The sequence below is a fragment of the Manis pentadactyla genome, chromosome 7 (genome assembly GCF_030020395.1).
Source record: "Manis pentadactyla isolate mManPen7 chromosome 7, mManPen7.hap1, whole genome shotgun sequence".
Classification (NCBI taxonomy): Eukaryota; Metazoa; Chordata; class Mammalia; order Pholidota; family Manidae; genus Manis; species Manis pentadactyla.
Window position 1 is genome coordinate 18,318,807 of NC_080025.1, and position 25,024 is coordinate 18,343,830.

Here is a 25,024-nt window from a genome sequence, read left to right on the forward strand (position 1 = left end):
TGGATGTTTCTATTGGCTCTGTATTTTTACCTGGCATGTCTATTAATTTTTTTACTGGATGTGTGATACTTTGAACTTAATGTTGAGTCCTGGATTTCGTAATCTTTTAGAGAGAATTAGCCTTTGTTCTGGCAGACACGTTTCTTACAGAGCAGTCTGATCCTTTCAGGGCTTGTCTAGCAGCTTTTTGAAGGATTTACAAAAGCTTTCACTCTAGACCCTAGAGCCCAGGGCTAGTTTACCTCATTACTAAGGCATGCCTCTTCTGGGGTCTGTACAGCGTATTCCATGTGTTCAACAGTCTCTACACTTGGGCTGAAGGGAACTCAGATGCTTCCCAGTCCTCTGTGAGCTCTGAAAGTGATTTGGCTTGCTGCTCCCCAGTAATCGTCCTTTCCTGGCTTTGCGGAGTTTCACATTACATATTAACTGGTTTTTATTCAGCTAAAGATTCAAGGGTACTCATGCATATTCTGAAGCTCTTTCTCCATGGAACTTGGCCTCACAGATTCCAACCAACTTGGCCTCCCCGAGTGGGCTAAAATCCAGTCCGTCTTTTCAACTCAAAACCTCTGTCCTCTCAGTGAGACCCTAAGTCTCTGAGTTCCCCTTCCCTGCACCTCAAACTGGAAACTGCCTCTAGGCAGAAAGCCAGGGTGATACCGGGTTCCCCTTGTTTCTTTTCTCTGAAGTACAATAGTCCAGAGTTGCCTGTTGTCCAGGGTCTGAAAACAGATGTTTCATGTGTTTTGTTGTTTTTTAAATAAGCCCACACCCATTTAGTCATCTCGTGCAGGGGGGACGTCCTAAACTCCTTATGGAAAAAAAAACTTATTTTGTAATTGTACTTGCTATGGTTAAAATTCACCCCTCTATGGTAGCCTTTGCTTCCCTTCTCAGGAAGTAGTGAAGGTTTCCCTTACGTCCTCTAGTGACCAGAGTCTAGCCTAGCGCGTAAATCCAACACGTCAGGCGCGTCACCTCTGCGCGGGAACCTCGAAGCGCCTTTCCTCCCGCGCGCGTCTCCCTCACTTTCTTCCTCCCTCCCGCGTCGGCAGATGCGCTCGCGTTCCGCGGGAGCCGGCTCACTGCGCCTGCGCGGCGTGTGGACGCCACACGCTTCCGGAAGTGGGCGGTGTCCGCTTGAGTTTGTGTGGCCGCCACCGCGGGAACGCGAGCCCGGTAATTTTTCAACGGAGAAAGGCGAGGCTCTCGGGCTTGGCTGAGTGAGAGTGAGCGAGTGTCGGGCTCCAGCAGTGACACCGGCATGGAGAGTGAGCAGGGTACGCAGCCTGGCGGCGAGGCCGAGACTCCGGCGCGGCGAGAGCCACCCGGGTCTGAGTGTGGGGAGGAGCCGCGGCGTCCGAATCCCGAGGTGAGAGTCCGCCCGCGCCCGGCGGCCGGTGCCCTCCCAGCCTGTGCCCGCGCACCCTTGGCTGGTAGGGTGCTCCCTGGAACCCTGCGACCCCAGCCCTGACGCTTGCCCTGTCCGCAGCTCCGGGGGCGTGTACGCGGGGTGATTGTCATTGAGCCCACTCGGGTCCGAATTACCCCCCTGGCTGTGAGAAACGGCCAAGACGGGAAGTGTGTGAACTGTGGTATTCTAAGTCGTGGTGGGAATTCTGTAGACATTCTGTGCACCCTGTTGCTATTGGCATTGTCTAGCTCTTAGCTTATATTTTTAAAAATCACACCATATGCTCAAAAGTATGTCGCTTCGTAAGACCTTAAGCCCATCTCCTCCCAGCTTTAACAGGTGATTGTTCCTACTGTAGCTTCGTTCCCCGCCTCACCATTTTTTTTGCCCATTTATTACTATCTCATGTAAATACAGTGTATATGACTGATTTTCTTAATAACTGAAAACGCACTAGTAAGTCCTGGTTGCAGTGGCAATTTTGTAAAAACGGTCTTAAAACTTAACTTACTCATCTCATAGTTAATGTTAACTAGCGCTGCAGACTAAAAAAATCTAATAGCAAAATGGGGTCGTTTTCTATCAGTAACAAATGTATGTTGAGTACCTCATAGAGTAGGTACTTGCTGGAGGCTTCCTAGCTCTTGTTCTTTCCATCTACAGTCAATTCTATACATAACAGCTAGAATGATCTTTTGATAACATTAACTTGGTTTTTCCCCTCTTTAGTCTTCAATTTGCTGAACCCCCCCCCCCAACTCCCTCCGACTCCCGCAGCCGGGCCTGGTTCCTGGCTCCATTGCCAAGTGCATCTCACACAGTTGTTTTGCTGTCAGTGCTCCTGGGTTCCTTAGTTCTTTTATGGTGCATGGACTTCATTGTCCAGGGTCTTTGTATGTTCCCTTTCCTCTGTATGCTCTCCTCTGGGTCTTGCATAGTTACCTCTTTCTCCTTAAAATATTACTTGGTAAGAGGCCTTCCATGTCCCCTCTCTCTAAAGAACCACTCTTCCACCCCACCTCCTCTTCAGTCTGAGACACTGTCAATAACATGATCATGTAAGTTTAAAAATAATTTTTCAAAGTTTTTTTTCATAAGAGAAATGTGATTGAATCTACTTAATTGTATTTGAACTCTTAAAACTTGGAAGTATAACAATTTAAGGCTTGGGTCTGTGTTCCAGTTGGTTTTAGTCCATATTTGTTAATAACCTATTGTTTAAATAAATGGCACTCTTAATAAATGATGATACAGTTTTAATTTTTTTTAAAAGTTTCAGTTAAGCAAAATATTTTGTTGGAATTCGGCTAAGTACGTTTTCATTATCCCTGATGTCGGTTGTCTTTTGTAAACCAGTAGGTGTTGCATTTTTATATTTTTAACCAATCAAGTTCAAATTTCATCAGTACTTATCCTTTGGAAGAATTTTAATCAAATTAAGTTATACTTTTAAGTCCATTTTAGTGTGAAGATGCAGAGGGTTTTTTGTTATTGTTGTTTGGGGAATGTACAGTTTTGGGCAATTAAAGAGTGGAAACATCTCCAGAACATCCATTTTCAAAATGTTCTTGCCACAGAAAGTTTCTTTTGATAAGCAGTTACTTTTAACTTATTGTGAAAACATAGTTTCTTTCTTCTTGAAACAACACATTTTACTCATTGAGAGAAAACAAAACTTCCAAGGATGTAGCTATTAATCCTTTCTCATCAGAGAAAATGATAGCAATTTTGGAATACCTGTCTTTTTGTAAAAAACATGTAACTCATCTTTAAGTTCAACAGCACTTAAGTACTTTGCCACAATATAGTCAGTAAACATCTTTTTCAGTATAAAAGATTTTCATGTCACTTCCCATGATGTAAAGATTCTCTTATTTGGTATAATATAAGTTATACAGCCTCTTACTTGCACACATGAAAATTGCAAAATGTGTCAATACGATGAAAGTGAAAATTCCTCTCTTTACTGTGGAGTCTGTCTCCATTTTTCTCATTTTATGGCTAGTACTTTATGTTATGTATGACAGATGGACATAGACATTGGGGAGGATGTCACTGTCATTTACATATTATTTAGTGAACTAATTTATGTTTTTGTAGATCAATAATAAATGTAGGGTTTCTAATGTTTTCCTTCTGTCCCTTAATGGATTGACTTAAGCATCCTTCTTTGGAAACTTTAGTGTGCTAGATGTGAAATTTGAGAAGAGACACTGATCATTAAGAGTGGACCTTGACTGTGCTCTGAACTTCGCTGAAGGAGGAGAGCTAGAGTTGGACCTAGGAGATGAAGCAAGATGTTTCTTTGTAGAAATCATGACTTATAGCATATCTAGAAGAGACTTGAGTGTTACTTGGGGATAATTTTTGTAGCTACAGTTTTAGGTAAGAATTAAGCAAGTGAATCAGAGGATTCAGACAAAGAGAAAATTTGCCTAAATTGAGACATCTCTTTTTGATATACAAACTGTTCTTAATGTTGACCTAAAATTCAACCTGATGGAAGGTGAAGTTTAAAATACAGTGTAAGTTTAAGGCCAAGGATAAATTATCTTGATTAAATTCTAATGTAAAGTAACCAGGTACTGTAAATTTAATGCATTATTGCAAACTAACTATATTCTTACCTTTAGTCAAAGATCAGCATAATAAAGTTTTAAAAATATTTGTCAACAAGAAATTTCAATATCGGTATTCATCAATTTATGGACAGTTCAGTCCTTGGAGTTGCCAATTTCTTCCTCAGAGGAGATAGGAGTGAGTAATTCTTGGGACTATGGCCTGCCCATGGTTGTCTTTCCTTAATCTGTTTTTAAAGTTTACATGGCACAATTTGGTAAATTATGACTAAGTTAACAAGCTTTAGTATGGGTTAATAGTAAGTCCCAAAGTATTTTTGAAAATCTGGGACATACCTAATATTTATTTATAAAATTGCATGTGTAACATTGCATAATTAACTTATAAGTGAATCTTTGAAACTTAACATAGTAATTTGCAACTACCTGTCAAGTGATTATAATTGAGTCGTGTTTTTTTTTCTTAACTCAGATTTTGATTTAAGAAAAGAAAAAAGGTTTATAATGTAGTAACTATATAACTACAGTTCTCCTGAATAACTGGTATATGTGTGACTTTGAAATTGTGTTTTAAAACTGAATATATTCCCTTTGCCTTGGATGCTAGGAATTTTTAAACTAGATTCCTAGTCCATTTTGTTTTTATATTAGGCAATTTCAGTTAACTTTGTAAAATGAAGTCAGGTTAAATTCTCAGGAAGTCACTGACATATAATAATGTAAAAATCCATTTAAAAATTGGTTCATTTGTAAATTTTAGAATATTATTTGTGAAAGGTCTATTCTACAATCTGTGATGGTAATAAGTTCCCATTTATTAATAGCATGGAAGGTATGATAATAGGAGCCTGGTATACATGATCTCATTTAATTCTTATAATAATCTTGCCCAAATACTGCTTAGCATTACCATTACCAACTTCCTAATGCCATTTGAAACTTATTATTATTCCTTATTATATAAATAAACGAAACTGATGATCAGAGGCTAATAAGTAACTAACCAGGTCACTGCTAGTAAATGGAGCTCTGTACTGAGGTGGCTCTGACTCCGATATCAGTGTTCTTTTTACTTACCTTCGTTTCCTGTATGGAACCTCATGATTCAGAAAAGAGCAGAGTAAATTGTATTAGAAGTATATCTTTCATTTTCCTATGCACCTTTCATTGAAGAGTAGCATGAAGAGCCTCAGGAGTTTCAATCTTAAAAGATGTTTGTACTAATTCATAAACTTTTTTTTCTTTTTTTAGAAAAAGCAACGATGTAGATTTGATGGCCAAGAAACGAAAGGATCTAAGTTCATTACCTCCAATGCAAGTGATTTCAGTGACCCAGTTTACAAAGAGATTGCTATTACGAATGGTTGCATTAATAGAATGAGTAAGGAAGAACTCAGAGCTAAACTTTCAGAATTCAAGCTTGAAACTAGGTAATTAAAAATAACTTTAAAAAATTATAAAAGTAGTACATGCTTATTCTAGAAAATCTTGAAAATGCTGAAAAATTAAAATCTGTGATCCTACTGTAAAGAGGTATCATTATTAACAACTTAACAGCTATAACTTACATTCTAATATGTTCATCTTTATGTCAACTCTCATTATTTCCATCAGTATACTTTAGATGATAGACTAGGATTGCTGAGTCAAAACCTATGAATATTTTAACAGTGTACCAGCAATGACTAGGAATATTGAATCATACCAGATATGTTTTAAAGTATTTTAGCTGTTGTTTGATGGATAATTATATATTTTATTAATGAGATTGAATATTTTTCTTTTTTCTTTTGTTTATTTGTATTTCTAAAAACAGTTTCTGTGAAGCCACGTAATTAAAAAAAAAAATCTTTACCTCCTAGGAATTTTTTTTTTGTTTTAGTTTCTAGAAATATGCAGAATGGTAGTATGTATTGTATTTAAGTGTATATTGTATGAGAAAACAACACAGCTATTTAACTGTATATTGAATGAGAAAAAAACACAGCTGTGTGTGTCTTCAATGAGATGTATGCATACATACATTTTCTAAATGCATGTTTTTAATGTATGTTTAAAAACATTCAAGTTTTTAATAAGTTTTTGCAAAGCAAATCATTTTATGTTGTCCTGGGGCATGTGCCAGGAATGACTTTTTGGAATCCAGAAAAGCATGCAGATTTTTGGTAGACAGTAGAACTGCTAAGCATCAAGAAAAAATTGACTGCCTGAAATAGATGGAAACTGTTATTGTTTTTGGTACCCCTGAATCCTTATTCTCTTACAAGCAATATAGTCTTCCTCTTTGCTTTAAAATAGAGCTTCACTGCTTTTCCAAAGAGCCCCCATACTTTTCTTCCCCTTCTAGTTAGAAAGGTAAAACAGATGTAGGCCCCACTTTGGAAAGCTCACAGCCTTTGGGGAAAACATTCAAACAAACAATCACAATACAGAGCAAGCAGTGCTATATTAGATGTCTGGGCAAGCACAACACGAGAATACAGAAGAGCATCTGTCTCAGGAATTCAGGGCTGACATTTGAATTGATGTGCCAAACAGAAAAGGGAAGAAGGGTATTTCAGGCAAAAAGAGCTCAAAACTCCGAATTTTTGTTTTCTGCTTCTACTACATGATTTTGCTTTTTCTTCAGTTACTGTAACAACCAAAGTCGTAGAACACGAAAACATGCCACAGATTCATGCAACTACTTGTAGTGATGTTTCGTGTACAGTGTTCCATATACCATGGGGAGTGGGAGCATCTGCAGACAATAATGAAATAATAGTTTGTAGCCACATTGTGAAAGAAGTCTGTGCTAAAGTCTGCCTTTTACCTTGTAAACAGAAGAGAGGCAGTGAAGGTTTTCAGCAGGAAATTGGCATTCTCAGATGAGGTAAAGCTTGAAAAGGAGGGTTGTGATAGTGGAGGCATTTGCCACAGTCCTAAAGAAGCTGCTGATGGGAGTTGTAGCAGAGAGAATAAGGAGAATCAGGTTCTGAGTGTTTTTCTAAGTGGGAATTGTCAAAAATGGTGATTATTTGGATGTGGAGGGCAAGGGACATGTTAAAGATGACAAGTTTTTCTCTGGTGCACCTGGTTATGTTCATGTTGCTCTTATGTGTGTAGGCAACTCTTTAACAAGTATACCTTCCTGGAGAAAGAAAGGAAGGGAGGGAGGTGGGGGGAGGGAAGTTGAGAGACAATGTAATCCAGAGCTGTCACATGACACAGAGGTCACTCACAGTACCTTAATATTAAGGGGCTAAGGGTTTCCTTATGAGATATTGGCAGTTATTTGACTAGCATTTTGTATTTGGAAATGCATAGTGTTTGGAGGACCTGACTACCATTGCCAACCATTGTTCTCTATTTAAAACAACTCTTTTCCTACCTCCCATATGTGGATCAGATATTTTGAAAATACTCAAAATCTCCTAAATCATATTCTTCCTCTGGTAAATTATGAAACCTACTTCCAGTTAAGAACTAACCGAGTATGACAATGTTCTTCTGGACATGGTTTACTCTAGGGCATCTTCCAAATTAGTTTTCCTGATTAAGTAGCTGACAGACATTCAACAGACAAGTGGTAGCCTCATGATGCTTTCCTATCCATATGGAGTTTTAAAGTTGTCTAATCTATAAAAAACAAAAAAGAACGAATCATACAATGTATTCAATTTATTGAATTTTATACTCTGAAATTCATATTTGTGGAACAATTCAGTCAATTTCAGTTTTTATACATGGACATCATCTTAGTAAATGAGGCTGTATGGCTATGTTGGTAGTGTAACTGACAAGGATTGTGGTTTGAAATACGGGTACATATTGGAAAAATGCTCTTATGTACTACAAAAATGAAGTTACTTGTGAAGGAAAATATTGATGTTGTTTACATTTTAATTAGTTCTTTGCTAATTTAGGCTTGAATCTTGGTTTCTTTACATGTATTTTAGCTGACCTTTGCTAAATTATGCTGTAACTGTCATTGCTCAACTCGGTGCCAGCAGGTAAGAGTTCAGATTCTGGATTGTAAAATTGACTAAAGACTTAATTTTCTTACTTCCTCAGAGGCGTAAAGGATGTACTAAAGAATAATTGACTAAAGAGTTAATTTCCTTCTTATTTCCTCAGAGGAGTAAAAGATGTACTAAAGAAGAGGCTGAAAAACTATTACAAGAAACAGAAGCTGATGTTGAAAGAGGGCAATTGTGCTGACAGTTACTATGACTACATTTGTATTATCGACTTTGAAGCCACTTGTGAAGAGGGTAACCCACCTGAGTTTATACATGAAATAATTGAATTTCCTGTTGTTTTACTGAATACCCATACCTTAGAAATAGTAAGTGAATTGTTATATTTTAATTTTATTTTTAGCAGCAACTATTCTGGTGTTCACTAGTAAGGTGGGGGATCTCATTTGCCATTTCAGTTGGAGTCAGAATTCCAAAGTGAGCTTTTTGCTCTTGCTACTGTGTACTTTACATCAGCTTGATTGATAGAAAAGCTATAATAAAATAATCTCAGAGCTGGCTTCTCTTCCTTTCCAATAGCTAAAATCATAGTGTTCTTTTCTGTTTGCTTAGAACACATATCCAGCTAGACATCAGAATCTCTTGGAGAACAAAAAGAAACCACTGATGCCTGGTTATCTGCCCAGAGATTCTGATTTAGTTGTTTTGTGGTGGGGCCCCCGCACCAGCATTTTTTAAAAAAGCTTCTCAGTTGATATGCCATCAGGATTGAGAACCACTGCTGTAGACTAATGTATGCTCTGATCTCTAAAAATGATAATTTACAGAAGTCACCTTTCAACTTAGAAATGGCCATCTTTCTGGTGGAAAGTTTATAGGGAAAATGATGCTCATAACCATGGCTTCTAAGCCATATAATATATGTGCTTTGGATATTTGTCAGTGTGTTATTAGTTCAGGAAGTCAACAGGAATTCTCTAAAATAATACTGTTTGCCTTGTAAAATTTGAGTTAAGATATTTCATAACAACTCATCTATCCAAAAGTTAAGTTCTGTAAAATTCCTAGTTGCCACCAACATGTGGAGTGAAAGTACAAAAAGGCTTTGTATATTAAGATGCATAGATTTTTTTCCTTTGTGGTGCTGAAAGCATCTTTTAGTTCTAATCAGCCTGTGTATAATTTCCTTGTCCAAAGCAGACTAAAGGTCAACAAAAGGAAAAATGGCTGCTGTAAAGGCAAATAATCTTGTGTAGATCACTGTATTCCACTTCCTCTCTCTTACCTAGGACATTGTTCTAGCAAGTCTCTGTCATGTAAAGGTTAATGATTCTTTGCTTTCTCTGCTATTGCTCCCATCACATACAAACCTGTTGCTATTTTTCACACCATAAAAAGCCTTCACTTGATCATGCCTTCCTGCCAACTACCCTGTTTCTTTGTTCCTGTATGGTACACCTTTTTCAAAAAGTTATATATACTTCTGTCTCTGTTACCTCTCATTCTTTCTTAAACCCACACCACTGTGATTTTCAGGTATGTATTCAGTCTCATCATTCCACTAAAATCCCTAACCAGTGTCATCTTTGACCTTTACCTAAATCCAGGTAGAACTGACCACTCTCCTGAAACTTTCTTCAAGTCACTACCAGTACACCTCATTCTTTCGAATTTTCTTCAGTTTCCTTTACAGTTTCCTGGCTGGTTCTCCCTTTTTCTTCACAATTTCCTAATATCGGATGCCCCAGGGCCCAATCCTAGATCCTTTCCCTTTTGGAACTGTCTATATGCAATGACTTCCAGTGATGACCTCTTCCCCAAATCTAGGCTGCTTATTTAACATCTCTACTTGGACATTTAAACAGACATCTTAACATGTCCCATTTTGAATTTACCCTCAACGTGTTTTGTCTTTAGCCTTTCCTAGCTTGAGGGAGGGCAGCTTTGTCTTTCTGGTTGCTCAGTTGACAAACCTTAGAGTCATCCTTGACTTCTCTGTTTCTCTCACATTGTACACATTCAGTTCCAACAGCAACTCCTGTTTGCTCTGCCTTCAAAATATATCCAGAACGCAGCCACTTAACCGCACTGCTATGACTCTAGTCTGAGCCCCAGTAATTTCTGGAGTGGATTACTGTATTCACCATCTAACCAGTCTCTGTCCTGTCCTCTATAGCCAATTCTCAACATAGTGGCCAAAGGCATTCTGTAAATAGAAATCAAATCATTTCACTTCTCGCTGAAAACCCTTCAATGGCTCCCCATGTAACTCAGAGTAAAAGCCATATTCCTTAATGTGATCTGGCCTCTTGTTACCTCTCATTGTCCCATACTGACCTGCTAACTGTTTCTCAGAAATGCCAAGCATGCTCCACCCACCCACCTCCCAGGGCTTTAGCTCTGATTCCTTTCCTCCAAAGTTCTTACTGCTAATTTCATCCCCTTCTCCCTCCCTCCCTTCCTTCCTTCCAGGCCTTCCCTCTCACCTCCTACGTAAAACCTGACTGGCTACCTGTTTAACAGTATAGTTTAAACTCCCACACCCAGTGTTTCTGAACCCCTTATCTGCTCTACTTTATTTTTAAATAACCCTTACCACCTTTTAACTATCAAGTAATGTAAGTGATTATTAAATATTTGGTCAATGAATATTTGGTCATTGAAGTTCAAGTATCCTTTGCTGTTCTTTACTTTTGTTCTTTCACAGTTGTTAGTAACCATGCACTAGTGTGCAGAAATTCTTCAGAAATATAAACACTTGCTTTTCTTAATTTTTAAATTTTCTGCCGTAAGAGGTATTTTCTTTTTCTCCATATCTACCAAGTATTAACAATTGCTGCCTTTAACTTTGAGATTGTCCTTAATTTTTAACAAGTGACTTAGTACGTTCTGGCTTAGCGGGGAGGCAGAATTGGGCTTAGAGGGAAAAAACACCTAGAGATATGAGCTCAGTAACGTCTGGCCTTACTGAGTTCTCGATTTGTTGGGAGCATAAAATAAGAAGGCAAGCAAGAAAGCTTCTTGAAGAAGTTAAAAATTGCTACAAAAACAGAGTATTATCACCCTTTAAACTACTGCATATCATATAGTTAAATTTTGACTATTCAGAATTCAGTTTAATGGAATCTTAATATAGCAAGAAAGATTATTCAGGATTAATGAGCAGTATCGAGCTAATATGAAGACTGGCATTTCTTCAAGAGAGTTTATTATTTTAAAAGCTTTTAGTATCTTGAAGTAGAGGATGTATTAAAGGCTTTACTGTTTCAGAATATTATAACCGGAATTATCAACAAATCGCTCCTCAGGAAAATGGTTATTTAAACTTTGAAGTCTCGTGTTCAGACCCTTACTTTATCCTAAAAAATTTTGAACTATGAACTATGATTTTTTAATTCAAAAATCAGAGTTGCTGTGGGAGTGGAGAATTATCCTTAAATTGTTAAAATTATAGAAAGGTCTATGTCATAAGCACTTATAAAATTACAACCTGGTGGGGCTGAATTTGTCATATATCATGTGTCATATATCTTAGGTCACAGAAAATACTTTAACACGCTGTCTTTCCCTTGTAGGAAGATACGTTTCAGCAGTATGTGAGACCAGAGATTAACACACAACTTTCTGATTTCTGCATCAATCTAACTGGAATTACTCAGGTTCTAATTCTATGTTCCTTTTCTTGCAGTTAGAAAGAGGTTTTAAAATTAGGCATTTTTTTTCATAGTGGTAAGACATTTTTTACTATTATTATTGTAACAGTTAATGTGATACTCTCCTTGCTCGATAATTGTAGTCCTTAAAATATGGAAAAGTGAATTTTTTTTCACTTAGTAAAATCTTCCTCAGTCTTTCCTTTTAAGGAGCTTTAATGATCTTAGGTTTCAGTTGTTTGGATTGATAGTAAAGTAAGTGTTATCATGCTGAACTTGGAGATGATTTTTAAAATGTTCCAGTTTACAACCTGACTTTGTACATAGCTTAATTATTTTGTTTTAGGCCTCTGGTTTTTGGTTGTATTCTAATGTGGGAGGCCCTTTGTTCATGTATTTAGGTCCTTTATTCATTCATTCACTCATCAAATATTTGAGTGCCTACTATAATATTTGCTAAGCTACTAGGAATGCAAAGGTTAAGTCAGTATCTCTCCTCTGCTCACTTAACAGTCTGAATTCAGGAGGACAGACAGAATAAACCAGTGGTGGCAAGGGGTTTACAAAGACTGACAAATAAGTCAGTGTTTTTTGAGGGTATTATGGGCATCTATAAAAAAGGCTTATTGTGACAGGGGAAATGGAGGGCTGTCCTGGGAAGAAGTTTCTCCAGTTGGGGAACTTGGGCTGAATCATGATAGGCAAATAGGCAGAAAAGAGGGACTGGCCATTTTAGGTGTGAATGGCTAAACTGAAAGCAGTTCAGAGTGGTTCAAGTATGTATGGGCTGGTAAGAAAATGGTCGAAAATAAAGCTAATGTGGGAGCAGAGGCAAGCCAGATCATGAGAAGTCTTGTGTGTCTTTTTATCCTGAAAGCTTTGGGAAGTGTTGGAGGATTTTCAGCAGGAAAGTGATGTGATGGACCAGGTTTACATTTTAAGAAGATCATTCTGGTAGCAGTGTGTAGTAGTATGTTGTGGAAAGACGTGAGCTTCCAGATAGCTAGGCCACTTCTGAGAGCTGTGGCTTTCAGCTGAGAAGGGATTGTCCTTTGCTCCCCTTGGGACAATCAGGAAGCCACTAGGTTGATGCCTAAAAAAAAGAGAATCACGGGCTTAAAATTTAATTTGGGGATGACTATATACTTCATCTGAAAACAGTCCCTAATATTTGGCTATAAACAATTTTTAATTGTTTTAAAAATGAAATGGTAGGTGGATCTCAGCTGAGGAAATCATGAAATGTTTAAAATATCACAGATAAGACTTTCTCATACTGTTCTTTTCCTTCTATTGTTTATGTCTGAATGCTTTGTAGGATTGCACGTAGCTCCTCTGATTTTTCTATATTTTGCTTTTATATCCTCAGGATCAGGTAGACAGAGCTGATACCTTCCCTCTGGTACTAAAGAAAGTAATTGACTGGATGAAATTGAAGGAATTAGGAACAAAATATAAATACTCTATATTAACAGATGGGTGAGTATTTAGGAGAATTATCTTTTTAATCTACTTTTTAAGATTAAAGATGTCCTTATTTAACTGTTGGAATGAGCACAAAATATATTCTTTACTAACAGGCCTAGAGTTCCCCATAGGAGACAGTATTTTTCCTTTAACATTCTTATTCCCAGTTAAATTTTGAATCCTAGGGTTCAAAGAGAGGAAGGAAAGTGATGATAATGGTCTCATGCAGGACTCGAGAAAGATAAATATTGAAATGCAAAACTAAAATGACTTCAGTAAAATTCTATCATGCCACTTCCTCGCTTAAAAAAGTCTGAACCCCTCAGTCTGGCTTTCCAGGTCCTCTTGTCTAATCCCCACTTCCTGTGTAGCCTAATCCACCTGCCAAGGTTCTTTTTCACTCTGGTCAGGCTTGCCCACGAGTCACGAGTTTGTCCTTTCTCTGTGTTCTCAACGCTTTCCTCTCTGCTGGAGGCTCTCTTCCTTGACTACTGCTTCATTGTTCTTCCCCACCTTGTGTTTTATTCCAGACACTACAACTCACATTGGTCTTTTTTCCCCGTGGCATCTTAATAGCCTCTATGATGCATACCATTCATGTTGGTATCTGACTAAATATTCTGGTATCTAAACTTTATGTATGTAAGACTTGTGTTTGCAAGGAGGTTAGAAATCCTTCCAGAGTAAGCTTTTGTTTCATGATAATGTTCCTTAATGCTTACTGTAGTGTTGACTTCAAAGTGTATGCTTAAAAACATCTGTGCAATGAATAGCTAAGTGGGAAGATCAGAGAGGTTATAGGCATTGTGCTAGGGCAGCTCCTGTGCCGTATGCTACCAAAGTTGAAGAAGAAAGTCCTAATCAATTTCTGTTTCAAATTGTGCACAGATTGTACACTAAAGCTGAGATGTCACCTACACAGAGGTTTAGAGACCCTCACATACAATAGGAAAAGAGCATTGGATTTAATCACATCATAATTGTGTTTAAAAGTAGAACTTTAGAAAAATGTTGATAGACCTCTTAGAAATCCATTGACTTTACACATGAATGAGCAAGTGTTCTTGCTAAGGTATGTGTGCATTTCTGTCATAACACCGTGTGCAATTCTATAAAGACCTCACACTCTGGGGTACATCATTCAAAACTTAATGTAATTTCATAACCAGAGTACTAAATAAAATGATAATTGATGCCTCCAGAAGTAATTTGGACAGCCCAGGCAAACAGCTCAGGGTAGGTGGAAGTTACCTTGGAGGATATTACAAGTGCATAGAAGCAATAGGGTCCTGGGGACAAGCACTTGTTTTTAATTTCCTCAAAATACCCCTGAACATATTCCCGTCACCATTACAGCAGCTGATTGAGAGCTTTTTTCCTTTCCTACTGAAGGTTATAGTTTCTACTGCTATTACTCTGACTCCCTTTGCCTCAGCAAAACTGTGTGTGAGTCAATACAATTTCCACATTATACAGTCAGTGTCCTCTTACCTAACTACCTAAGTTGATTAGTGTTGTAGAAACATAAGCTGTAACAGAACAAATTGTATTCTTGATACCAACGACTTTTGTCTCTTTCAAGTATTTTACTCTTTTCTTTTTTTTTTTCAAAGCACAGTCCCAACGAACTTACTAATGTGATCAACCTGGCATTAAAAGTAAGCTTAGCAGAGTTCTTTTCGAATTACCAAAAAAAATAAGACAGTACAGTTCTGCCCAGGTAATCAGAACCATAAAAATGATCATGATAAGCCTACTAAGAATTAGTCAGTTTGTGAAAAAAATTGAATGTATCTGACTTCTTTTGCTTTTTAAAGTTTATTTTTGAATTAGTATTTTGAAGGAAAAGAGGTTCGTTTTCTAAGCTTGATGTTAGGTGTGATTGTACATATGTAAATAAAAAACAAATAGAATGGCGTAAAATACTTACTTGTAAAAAGAGTTTAGCATTTATTTTGTCCTTTCTTCACCCCTCTTTTTTGATTTATAAGTTCATGGGATATGAGTAAGTTTCTGAATATTCAGTGCCGGTTAAGCAGGCTCAGATATCCTCCTTTTGCTAAAAAGTGGATCAACATTCGAAAGTCGTATGGGAACTTTTACAAGGTAAAATTTCTATATTTTATTGGTTATACTGCTCTTTATAAATTTATTATATTTTGCTTGTACATTAAGTTGTGATTTACTAGGTGATTTTCACAGAAAAGGGTCAAATAGTTTATTTGTTAGTTTTCAGATTCCTAATTATTCATACAAGTTTAGAAAGATAAGGTATTTTTATTTCAACTTGTTACCATTATTTACATAGGTTAACTATACATACCTGATCTTAAGTAATAGACATTTGAAATTATAGGGGCATACAATGTATGGATTATTTGTAGAACAAATGTTCCCCACTGAGTTTTCACTTTATCAAAGTTAATACATGTGTGCAGTATAAATTTTTAAAATAGTATCGCAAGTCTTATAACAAATGGCGGTCTTCCACCATGGCCCTCACTAGTACTGGGCCATCTTTTCCTCAGCAGACACTTGGCAGCTTTTATTTATTCGAAGGATAATGAGTAATGATTAGTAAAACCGTAAAATAATTTTCAAGTCTGCATAAAAACATCTACAGCTCATAGTACATTAGAGTAGTCAGAAAGTTGTAGATATATTAAGGTAAAAAAAAATCACCACTGTTCTTCAGGGTAGAGAATATTTTTCTGTGAATATGTTTATGTTGGCCGGTTTATAAGGATGCTCTTTTCTGTGTGTTTTTCTCTTCCTTGTAACAGATAACCAACTGTAATGTCAATTAGTGTAGGTCAAGGAAACTTCTAAACTTGAAAACTTTTCCTCCTCCTCCTTTTTTGTTTGGTTTGCCTTAGCCAAGTAGGCCTAAAGTCTTGTCACATAGTTCTGTATACATTGCTAACAATGTATGGTCTTTTCTATATGGTATGGATATATGGATAAAGTATTCCTTTCTCCTTTTGAAAACTAAAAATGGCTTTTTACCCAATCTTTCTTGAGAGTGGAGATTGGAGATAGATCATTAAATGTGAAATTAATCTTTCTTTCCTTTTCATAAATTTGAAAACCCTTTAAGGCAAACATAATAATTTTCTGTTAAATAACTAGCCTAGATTTAAAATAGGACTTGCTTTTTCTCTAAGTAGGCTGATAAAATGTGAATAAAAATAGAGCCGAAGACACAATTTTATACAAGATTTTTAAAAACAAAAAATTTTCTTTTTATTGGCATGATCAGACTCAGATATAGGTTTATTATTTACAAAATTATACAATTGTGTTAGTTTTTCATTTCTCTTATAGTTCTATATGTGCATTAAAGTTACTTTTGAAGTAAAAGTAAAGGATGAAATCAACCTCTTTCAGATGAAACCTGTTTTGCTCCTTTGTATTTGGTTTTTCCTATACAAATACTCAATTCTTGCTTAGATGAGATAAGTTCACATGGATTTCATTTTCCACTGAAATTAAATAAATTCTACTCTTGCCCTTTATATTATTAAACAAGAAAAAGTTTGCTTACCCAGGTAAAAAGTTGGAGACTGCAGTGAAATGTTCATTGCTTTTGTGCAAATGACAGGACCCTCTTCTTTTGCAGAAATACACAACTTTTCTAGAGGCAGGTCAATAAATCTCATCTCCTATGTATGACCAGACTATTCCTTACAAAAGCTCTTTTCTCAAAGTCAAATTCTCTAGCCGAACAGAAGATTCAGAGAAAGGGTCCTTTTTACCTAGTCACACTCTGGTATTGAAAGGGAGGAGAAATGCTGTCTGATTCTCTCCAGTTTTTCCAGATGACTTTCAGCAAGCCTTGAGACTTGCTGGCCTCTCTGTCACTCCCAAGCAAAAGCATGAACACCTAAGACTTCGTGTTGCAATGTGTTGCAAAGACTCAATTTCCTTTGAAATCTAAGAATCTTGTTGCTAGAAGCCAAATGCTTTCTCGAAGTTCTTACGGGACTTGTTCATTTGGTTTCTGTGATGAAAATGTGTGCTAAGAGGCTAGTTTTTGCAGGTCTTCAGATCACTCAGGAAAATATGACATACAGTTTTCTACCATTCCCAGTTTTCCTACCATTTGCTTTTCAAGTTAGACACTTGCTGAGAATGTTTTCTTGCTAGACCAGAGGAAGCATGAGGTTTATATGTTCTTCATCCAGGTTTTCACAGTTTTAAAATCTTAAACATGATTGAGTGAACTGGCCTTTGCTTATTAGAGTTGACCATTTTTCTAGCACTATCTAAGACTTTTTATGTTATCTCTGAGATTTTTTTTATTGTAAAATATATGTAACATAAAATTTACCATTTTCACCATATTTAAGTGTACAATTTAGTGTCATCGGGAACATCATGTTTTACAGCCATCACCACCATCCGGTTCGAGAACTTTTTCATCTTCCAAAACTGAAACTCTGTACCCTTTGAACAAATTCCCTAATCCCCCTTCTTCCAGCCCCAGGTAGTCATTCTGCTTTCTATAAATTGTACGACTTTAGGTACCTCATTTAAGTGGAATCCTAGAGTATTTGTCGTTTTGTGACTGACTTACTTCATTTAACATAATATCTTCAAGGTTTATACATGTAGCATGTATCAGAATTTCCTCCCTTTGTAAGGCTAAATAATACTCCATTGCTTAAGAATTTCCTTCCTTTTGAAGGCCAAGCGATATTCCACTGTATTTATAGATCACATTTTGTCTATCCATTCACCTGTTGATGGACACTTGGGTTGCTTCCCACCTCTTGGCTATTGTGAACGGTGCTCAGATGAACACAGGTGTGTAAATATCTGTTTAGTCCCTGTTTTCAGTTCTTTGGGTTTATACCTAGAAGTGGAATTGCTGGATCATATGGTAATTCAGTGTTAATTTTTTGAGGAACTTCCATACTGTTTCCTATAGTAGCTACACCGTTTTACATTCCCACCAGCAATTCATGAGGATTCCAGTTCCTCACATCCTCACCAACATTTGTTGTTTTCTGTTTATGTTTGTTAAAGTGGAGCAGGTATTTAAATAGGTTGAAAAATACCTTGTGGCATTGTATTTCATTCTTTATCTTCTTTATCTCTAGTCATCTAGAAAGGCTAAATATTTTTTGGTGTATCTTTCTAAGTAGTCAGTCAAATAAAATAATGCATTACAGAAAAATACCATTCAAAAAAATTATGATCAAAATGATAGAGCTTCAACTTAGATGTCTAGAACAATACATTTCCTTTTGAAAAGTATGTATTAAAGTATAAAACTGCAGACTTTTTAGATGTCTTGAGGATTCCATCTGTTTGAATATATTCTCATCTAAAACTCTTAAGGTCATTTATTTAAAACGCTGAAGGTTTGAGTTATTGCTACATTTGACGAGTATTTACCCTTTAACGTTATTTAGTTATTACTGTTAATTTTGTTTCTCACTTTTCTATTTCACAATGACTTTTTGAATACTAAAGAATTATTTACTAAGCTGTTTATATTTCAGGTTCCTAGAAGTCAAACCAAACTGACAATAATGCTTGAAAAACTTGGAATGGATTATGATGGGCGGCCTCACAGTGGTCTTGATGACTCTAAGAACATTGCCCGAATAGCAGTTCGAATGCTTCAGGATGGATGTGAACTCCGAATTAATGAGAAAATGCATGCGGGACAGCTAATGAGTGTGTCCTCGTCATTACCGATAGAGGGCACTCCAGCTCCACAAATGCCACATTCTAAAAAATAGCAGCATTTTTTTTCCCTTTGCCGGTGGATCATTTACTCTAAGTGGAGTTGCTACAAAGAGGTAGCCGATGAATACTTACTGAATTAGTCCTGCAGTGCAAAATTTATGCACCTTAAACCTTAAAATCTTACTACACTTACACATATATACATATATGTATGTGGACAGAGTCCGTGGGGAAGGCTGTTGAATTCTTTGTCACCAGCACTTTTGATAAGAGCAGTATTTGTTACACAGTAACAGTCCCTGCTTAGAACTACATTACTACATTTTATAGTTTAAGTGTTCCCCTTGATTTTAAAATACAAAGGTTTATTGGCTCTCCCCTTGAATGTCATATTTTATTGGTGTTAAAATATATAATGTATTTCTACATTAACATCATTAGATCAAATCATTTCTTGAAATGCAGAAAAGATTGGAAGGTGCGCCTTATTTAGCATTTGGGTTTTAAGAATACCATAGTCCTTTTGATTTTTGAAGTTTACGTATGAAGTTCGGCTGTGTGTGGTGAATTTCATAAATTGCTTGGTATAATAATCTGCCTACATTTCTTTTTTTTCATAATTGGAAGACTTGTGATAGATTATGGGGTCTTGTTAAAAATTCAGTTACTAGTGAGATTAATGGACAGTCAGAAGAAAATATCATTTAAAGGACTATAAGGGCTGTAGCTTGAGTTTTATAATACATAGAAAAATTAGTGAGGTTTTTTGGTCTTCCTCCCCCGCGTGTGTGTGTGTGTGTGTGTGTGTGTCTGCCTTAATTTTTAAATTTAAGAGACCATGCTTTGAAATAGACATAAAATTAAGGGTCAGCACTTAATTTTGCATTTGTATTCAATATAAGTGAGGTTAATAAAGTCAAATAATGCTTTCTACTATATCTGACATTTTTATTATTAAAAACTGATTTTACATAGTGAGTGACCACTGAATGTTAAGTAGTTCTTAACTAATTCTAAAAATAAAAAATGTATTTACAAAGTTGAGAAAGTAAAACTCTTCATATCTAGAACCTGAAAATCCAAATTTTCAGAATTGAATTTTCCCAGAGAGCTTTCATGGAACAATTTGCTGATTTTCTTTTACTTTCTAATAATAACTGTGATGCTACTTTAATGAATTTTATAGGATTTTTCCAATGCTGAGGCATAGGAGAAAAGTAGGCATTTTTCTTGGTATGAGAAGTCCCTACACAATGCTGTAGGTTTCTTACTTGAAAGAATTTCTGCCTTAGAATTGGTATAATAAAGACTTAACAAGTGGCCAACAGAAGGCACAAGGGTAGACAAATTGATACGGAATATAGTGAAGCAGGAAATTGAGCTATTTTAGGTTTGTACGGTAAAATCTTGGGGTGAGGCAGACATCTCTGAGATTTTTGTGAATCCCAAATAGTACCATATAACATACCATAAAATATTGCTGAAAGTTTTCAAGAATTTCCTTCAAATCCTTATTGAGTTACTATACCAGGGCAGAGGAGCAGAGAACAGCACATTACTTATTGAGGTGTGGATGCCTGGAGGTCCACTAGGCACACTCCTTAGGTGATTTCCCACAGAGCCACCTTACTGTAGAATTCAAAGTCCTGCTCTAGCCACAGTGTAGTGATTTCTCCCCAGCTTCTAGAATTGCTCATAAACAGCTAAAGTTACAATTGGGAAATCTGAGGTTGCCAAAGAACTACTACATTGCTGTCTTGTTTGGTTTGTTTTTAAGTTAAGCTGCTAATTTCTTTGCCTATGTTTCTTTTTGCCAGGTATCTAAGTACCAACAAACTCATTTTGTGTTTCTTTTTAAGACTTTCAGCATTATAAGCTCTCAGTATCTGTAGATTAACCAAATCTTTTATCTGTTAATGTTTTATAGCTGGTGATGCTTTACCCTTTTTTGTTTTTTAACTTTATTGAGGAATAATTGATGACTGTAATTTTATATATGTAGGTGTGTGATGATTTATACATTGTGGAATGATTAACAAGATAAATATAATTAACAAATACATCACCTCATATAGCTGATTCGTTTTTGGTGTTGGTGAGAATGCTTAGGGCCTATTTTCAGCAACTTTCACCTGTATAATGACATGATTAACCATAGTCACCATGTACATTAGATCTCACTCATAACTGAAAATCTGTGCCCTTTGACCTACATCCCTCTTTTTCCCCCCATCCCCACCCCTTGGCAACCACCCTTCTATTCTGTTTCTATGAAAATTGGCTTTTTTTTTTTTTGATCCCACATTTAAGTCAAACCATGCAGTATTTGTCTTTCTCCGTGTGGCTTATTTCACTTGGCCCTCCAGGTTAATTCACATTTGTTGCAAATGGTAGGACTTCCTACTTTTTTATGGCTGAATAATATTCTATTATATATATGTACACAATTTTTATTTGTTTCAAGATATTTTTTGAGTTCTCAATTTTTTTCTTTGATCCATTGGTTTCTCAGAAGTGTTTTGTTTAATTTCTACATATTTGTGAACTTCATAGCTTTCCTCCTGTTACTGATTTCTAGTATCATGCCATTGTAGTCAGAAAAGATACTTGATATGATTTCAATCTTAAATCTGTTGAGATTTATTTTGTGGCCTAACATATGGCCTTCCTGGAGAATGTTCCATGTGTGCTAGAGAAGAATGTGTGTTCTGCTATTGAACTGAATATTCTGTTTTTGTCTGTTAGGTCCATTTGGTGTAAAGTATCATTCAAGTCCATTATTTCTTTATTGATTTTCTGCCTAGATGACTTATCCACTGTTGAAAGTGGGGTATTGAAGTCCTCCACTTTTTATTGCATTTCTGCCTATTTTTGCCTTCAGATCTGTTAAGAGTTTAATGTGTTTCAGTGCTTCCATATTGGAGATGTATGTATTTATATTTATTATATCGCCTTGATGAATTGACCTCTTTATCATATTATATAATTATTATCTTGGTCTCTTGCTACAGCTTTTGAGTTAAAGTCTATTTTGTCTGAAAGAGGCAGAGGTACCCCTGCTCCTTTCTGTTTTCCACTTGCAGGGAGTACCTTTATCCTTTCACTTTCAGCCTATGCTTGTACTTTAAGCTTAAATGATTCTCTTACCGGTAGCATATAGTTAGGTCTTGTTTTTATATCCATGCAGCCACTCTCTGTCTTTTAATTGGGGAATGTAAACCATTTACATTTAGGGTAATTATTGCTAGGTAAGAACTTGTTATCTCCATTTTGTTAATTCCTTTTTGATTGTTTTATACAGTTGACCTTTGCACAAAGCAGGGGTTAGAGGTGTCGATTCCCCATGCAGTCGAAAATCTGTGTGTGACTTTTGACTCCCCCAAGATGATGACAAATAACCTACTGTATATAAAATAGGGCAATTAACTTCAGATGCAACAAAGAGCAGAAAAGAAATGGGAGGGACTTAGGGTCCAAAAAAGAGAAGAGAGCAAGCAGAGGGTGACTTAGCTGCTTTATTTGTTCTGCCAGGGTTGACACCTGCCTGCAGACACAGGCTGGAAGGAGCACACTCCAGAGGAGCACAAGCTTCCTGCCTCCTTCCCTCTGAGTTGCCTGGCCCAGGCCTTGGCTTTTCTGCTCCTCTCTGTGCTAGCATTTCTCTCTGGTCTTAACAGCCCTGACTCGAAATTCACCTCGGTCTTGACTCCCTTGTCATGGAATTAGTGGTGAGGGATCATAGCTGTCAGGAGGGGCAGTCCCAACAGTCCTTTCAACCCTGCAGACACCAAGTGTTCCATAAGTGGCTCTTGCCCTGTGACTTTTCCATGTGTGGAATCAGAGGCCCAGGAGGTACAGCTACAGATTCAGGGTCATAGTGACTCAGAAACCACCCTGACGCCAGTTGGTGAGAAGGTGCAAGTTTCCAGGTCCCAAAGCCTCTAGGAAGAGCTGACCCTCCCAGAATGGTTTACAGGAGCAGAAAATACACACTCTGTGCATGGAAGCCAGGTCCCCGATGTGGTTCTCTGGTCAGTTCTGTGATGTCTGCCACCATCTCGGGCTTGGAGCAGCTTTGCATTTGCCCTGGGGCTTCTCAGAGTACTGGGTACAAGCCCTGCTGGGGACATTTATCTGAGTCTTCTTCAGTCAATTTAAACAAGACTGTATTTTCCCAGGAAGGAGAATGGTTCATCCATGCGTGCAGCTGGGATTTCTCTTTTCTCTTTCTTTACAGAAAAAGACAACATTTCTTAACCTTTTGTAAAGAAAAATACCAGACAACTGTAGTTGAATATGACTTTAAAATGTGCAAGTAACAGGCCTCTTCTGAGAGCCACTGGTTAGCTAGTAGGTTAGAGTGTGGTGCAGATAATGCCAGGGTTGTGGGTTCAATCCACATATGAGCCACTATGTACATTTTTCCTTTTCCATTTATATCAACTATGTCACCCATGGAATCTGCTGCCTTATATCCAATTACAGACACTGTATACTTGTTATAAAAAAAATCTGCGTGTAAGTGGACCTGTGCCATTCACACCCATGTTGTTTAAGGGTTGACTGTAGTGCCTTCATTCCTCTTTCTTTCTTTATGAGTGGATGATTTTTTGTAGTGGTATGTTTTTATTCTTTTCTCTATGTCATTTGTGTATTTATTAGTGGTTCTTGCTTTGTGATTACCATGAGACTTTCAAAATACATCTTACAGTTACCACAGTCTACTTTCAGCAATCTAACATAACCTCAATTGCATGAAAAGAGCTCCATGCATTTACTTGCCCCCCACCAACATTTATGTTGGTGCTCCATTTTACATATTTTTATATTATGTTTCTATTAAAAAAGTATTGTAGCCATAGTTTTTTCCAGCACTTTTGTCTTTTAGCCTACACACTAGAATTTATAGTGATTTACACACTACCATTGCAGTGTCAGAATATTTTGAATTTGAGCATATATTTACCAGTAAATCTTATATTTTTAATATGTTTTCATGTTGCTAATTAGCATCCTTTCACTTAAGCTTGAAGAACTCTTAACATATCTCGTTATGCAGGCCTCGGGGTGATAAATTCCCTTAGTTTTTATTTGGGGAGGTCTGTGTCTCTTCTTCATTTCTGAAGAAAACTGTTGCAGTAAAGTAAGTATTCTCGGTTCACAGTTTTTCTTTGAGCACTTGGAATATATCATCCCACTCCCTCCTGGCCTGCAAGGTTTCTGTTGAGAAATCTGCTCCTAGTCTTGTCAGGATTCCCTTTTATGTACTGAGTCTTCTTTCTCTTGCTGCTTTCAAAATTCTTCTTTCTTTAATGTTAGAAATCTTCATTATAATGTGTCTTAGTGAAGATGTGTTTGGGTTCAATCTGTTGGGGATCTTGGAGCTTCACGTGTCTGAATAGCCATATCTCTCCCCAGATTTGGGATATTTTTAGCCATTATTTCTTCAAATAAGTTTTCTGTCTTTTTCTGTCTCACTCCCATTAGCACAGATACTGTCCCATAATTCATGTAAGTTGTCTTCACTTTTTTTTATTCTAATTTTTATATCCTCTGACTGGTTAATAGCAAGAGATCCGTCTTCAAGTTTGCAGATTCTGTTTGATCAAGCCTGCTGTTGAAACTCTCTATTTCTTTTTTTCTTTGCCCATGGGGATCCCTCTTGGCACTTGGTCTGGTGTGCTGGCACTCAGTGGAGTAGAGCTGGGTCCTGGGACCAGATACGCATGGAATCACCGTGGTGCCTGGGTCCTCGGGCATTAGTATACTTGTGGCATCAGTGATGGGGCGTTGGAGGCACGGACCTCGGGTCTGGGTCTCTGGACTTGTCTCAGTGACTTGGGCAATGTGATGGGTAATGAGACAGCAGTGGCACAGGCCTAGGGTGACCGTGCCGTGGTAGCTGTGCAAGAACAATAGCAGCACAGCCTGGGCATAGGCTGAAGGTCCAACCCTCTCCCCAGGGGGCAGTTTCAGAATAGCAGCAGCATGTCCTCGATGGAGGCCTTTTAAAACCATGTATTGGGACCCACAGGAAAGGTTACAGAACAGCAGGAGCTCAGCCCCTACAATTAGGGGTCAGAACTGTGACCCTGGCCAGGGCTGGGGAGGGCCCAGAACAGTGGCAGCACAGCCCTGGTAATGGCAGTCAGAGTATAACCTGGGACTTGAAGGGCAGGGCTTGGGGCAGCTGCAGAGTCTAGTGATGGTGGGACAGAGTTGGGACCTGGGACTGGGGGCGGGTCTCAGAGC

The 25,024-nt window shown here is 37.3% G+C and overlaps 1 protein-coding gene across 2 annotated transcripts; it reads left to right on the forward strand.

Moving 5' to 3' along the window:
- The first annotated feature begins 1,109 nt into the window (after positions 1-1,109).
- ERI1 (exoribonuclease 1) lies at positions 1,110-21,065 on the forward strand. Of its 2 annotated transcripts, XM_036894389.2 has the most exons (7): positions 1,111-1,375; positions 5,248-5,426; positions 8,113-8,323; positions 11,531-11,614; positions 12,978-13,087; positions 15,067-15,181; positions 18,583-21,061. In XM_036894389.2, the coding sequence occupies exons 1-7, from the start codon at positions 1,268-1,270 to the stop codon at positions 18,823-18,825; spliced, it is 1,050 nt and encodes a 349-aa protein (XP_036750284.1). In that variant the 5' UTR covers positions 1,111-1,267; the 3' UTR covers positions 18,826-21,061. The 2 variants fall into 2 exon arrangements, with proteins under 2 accessions (XP_036750285.1, XP_036750284.1); XM_036894390.2 differs by lacking the exon at positions 11,531-11,614 and having other exon boundaries at positions 1,110-1,375; positions 18,583-21,065.
- Positions 21,066-25,024: the final 3,959 nt, after the last annotated feature.

Excerpts from the sequence above, each read along its gene's own strand:
- ERI1 (XM_036894389.2), top strand. The coding sequence starts at position 1,268 with ATGGAGAGTGAGCAGGGTACGCAGCCTGGCGGCGAGGCCGAGACTCCG. Across the intron at positions 1,376-5,247 it reads CGCGGCGTCCGAATCCCGAG|AAAAAGCAACGATGTAGATT; the intron begins GTGAGAGTCCGC and ends TTCTTTTTTTAG. Across the intron at positions 13,088-15,066 it reads TACTCTATATTAACAGATGG|TTCATGGGATATGAGTAAGT; the intron begins GTGAGTATTTAG and ends TTGATTTATAAG.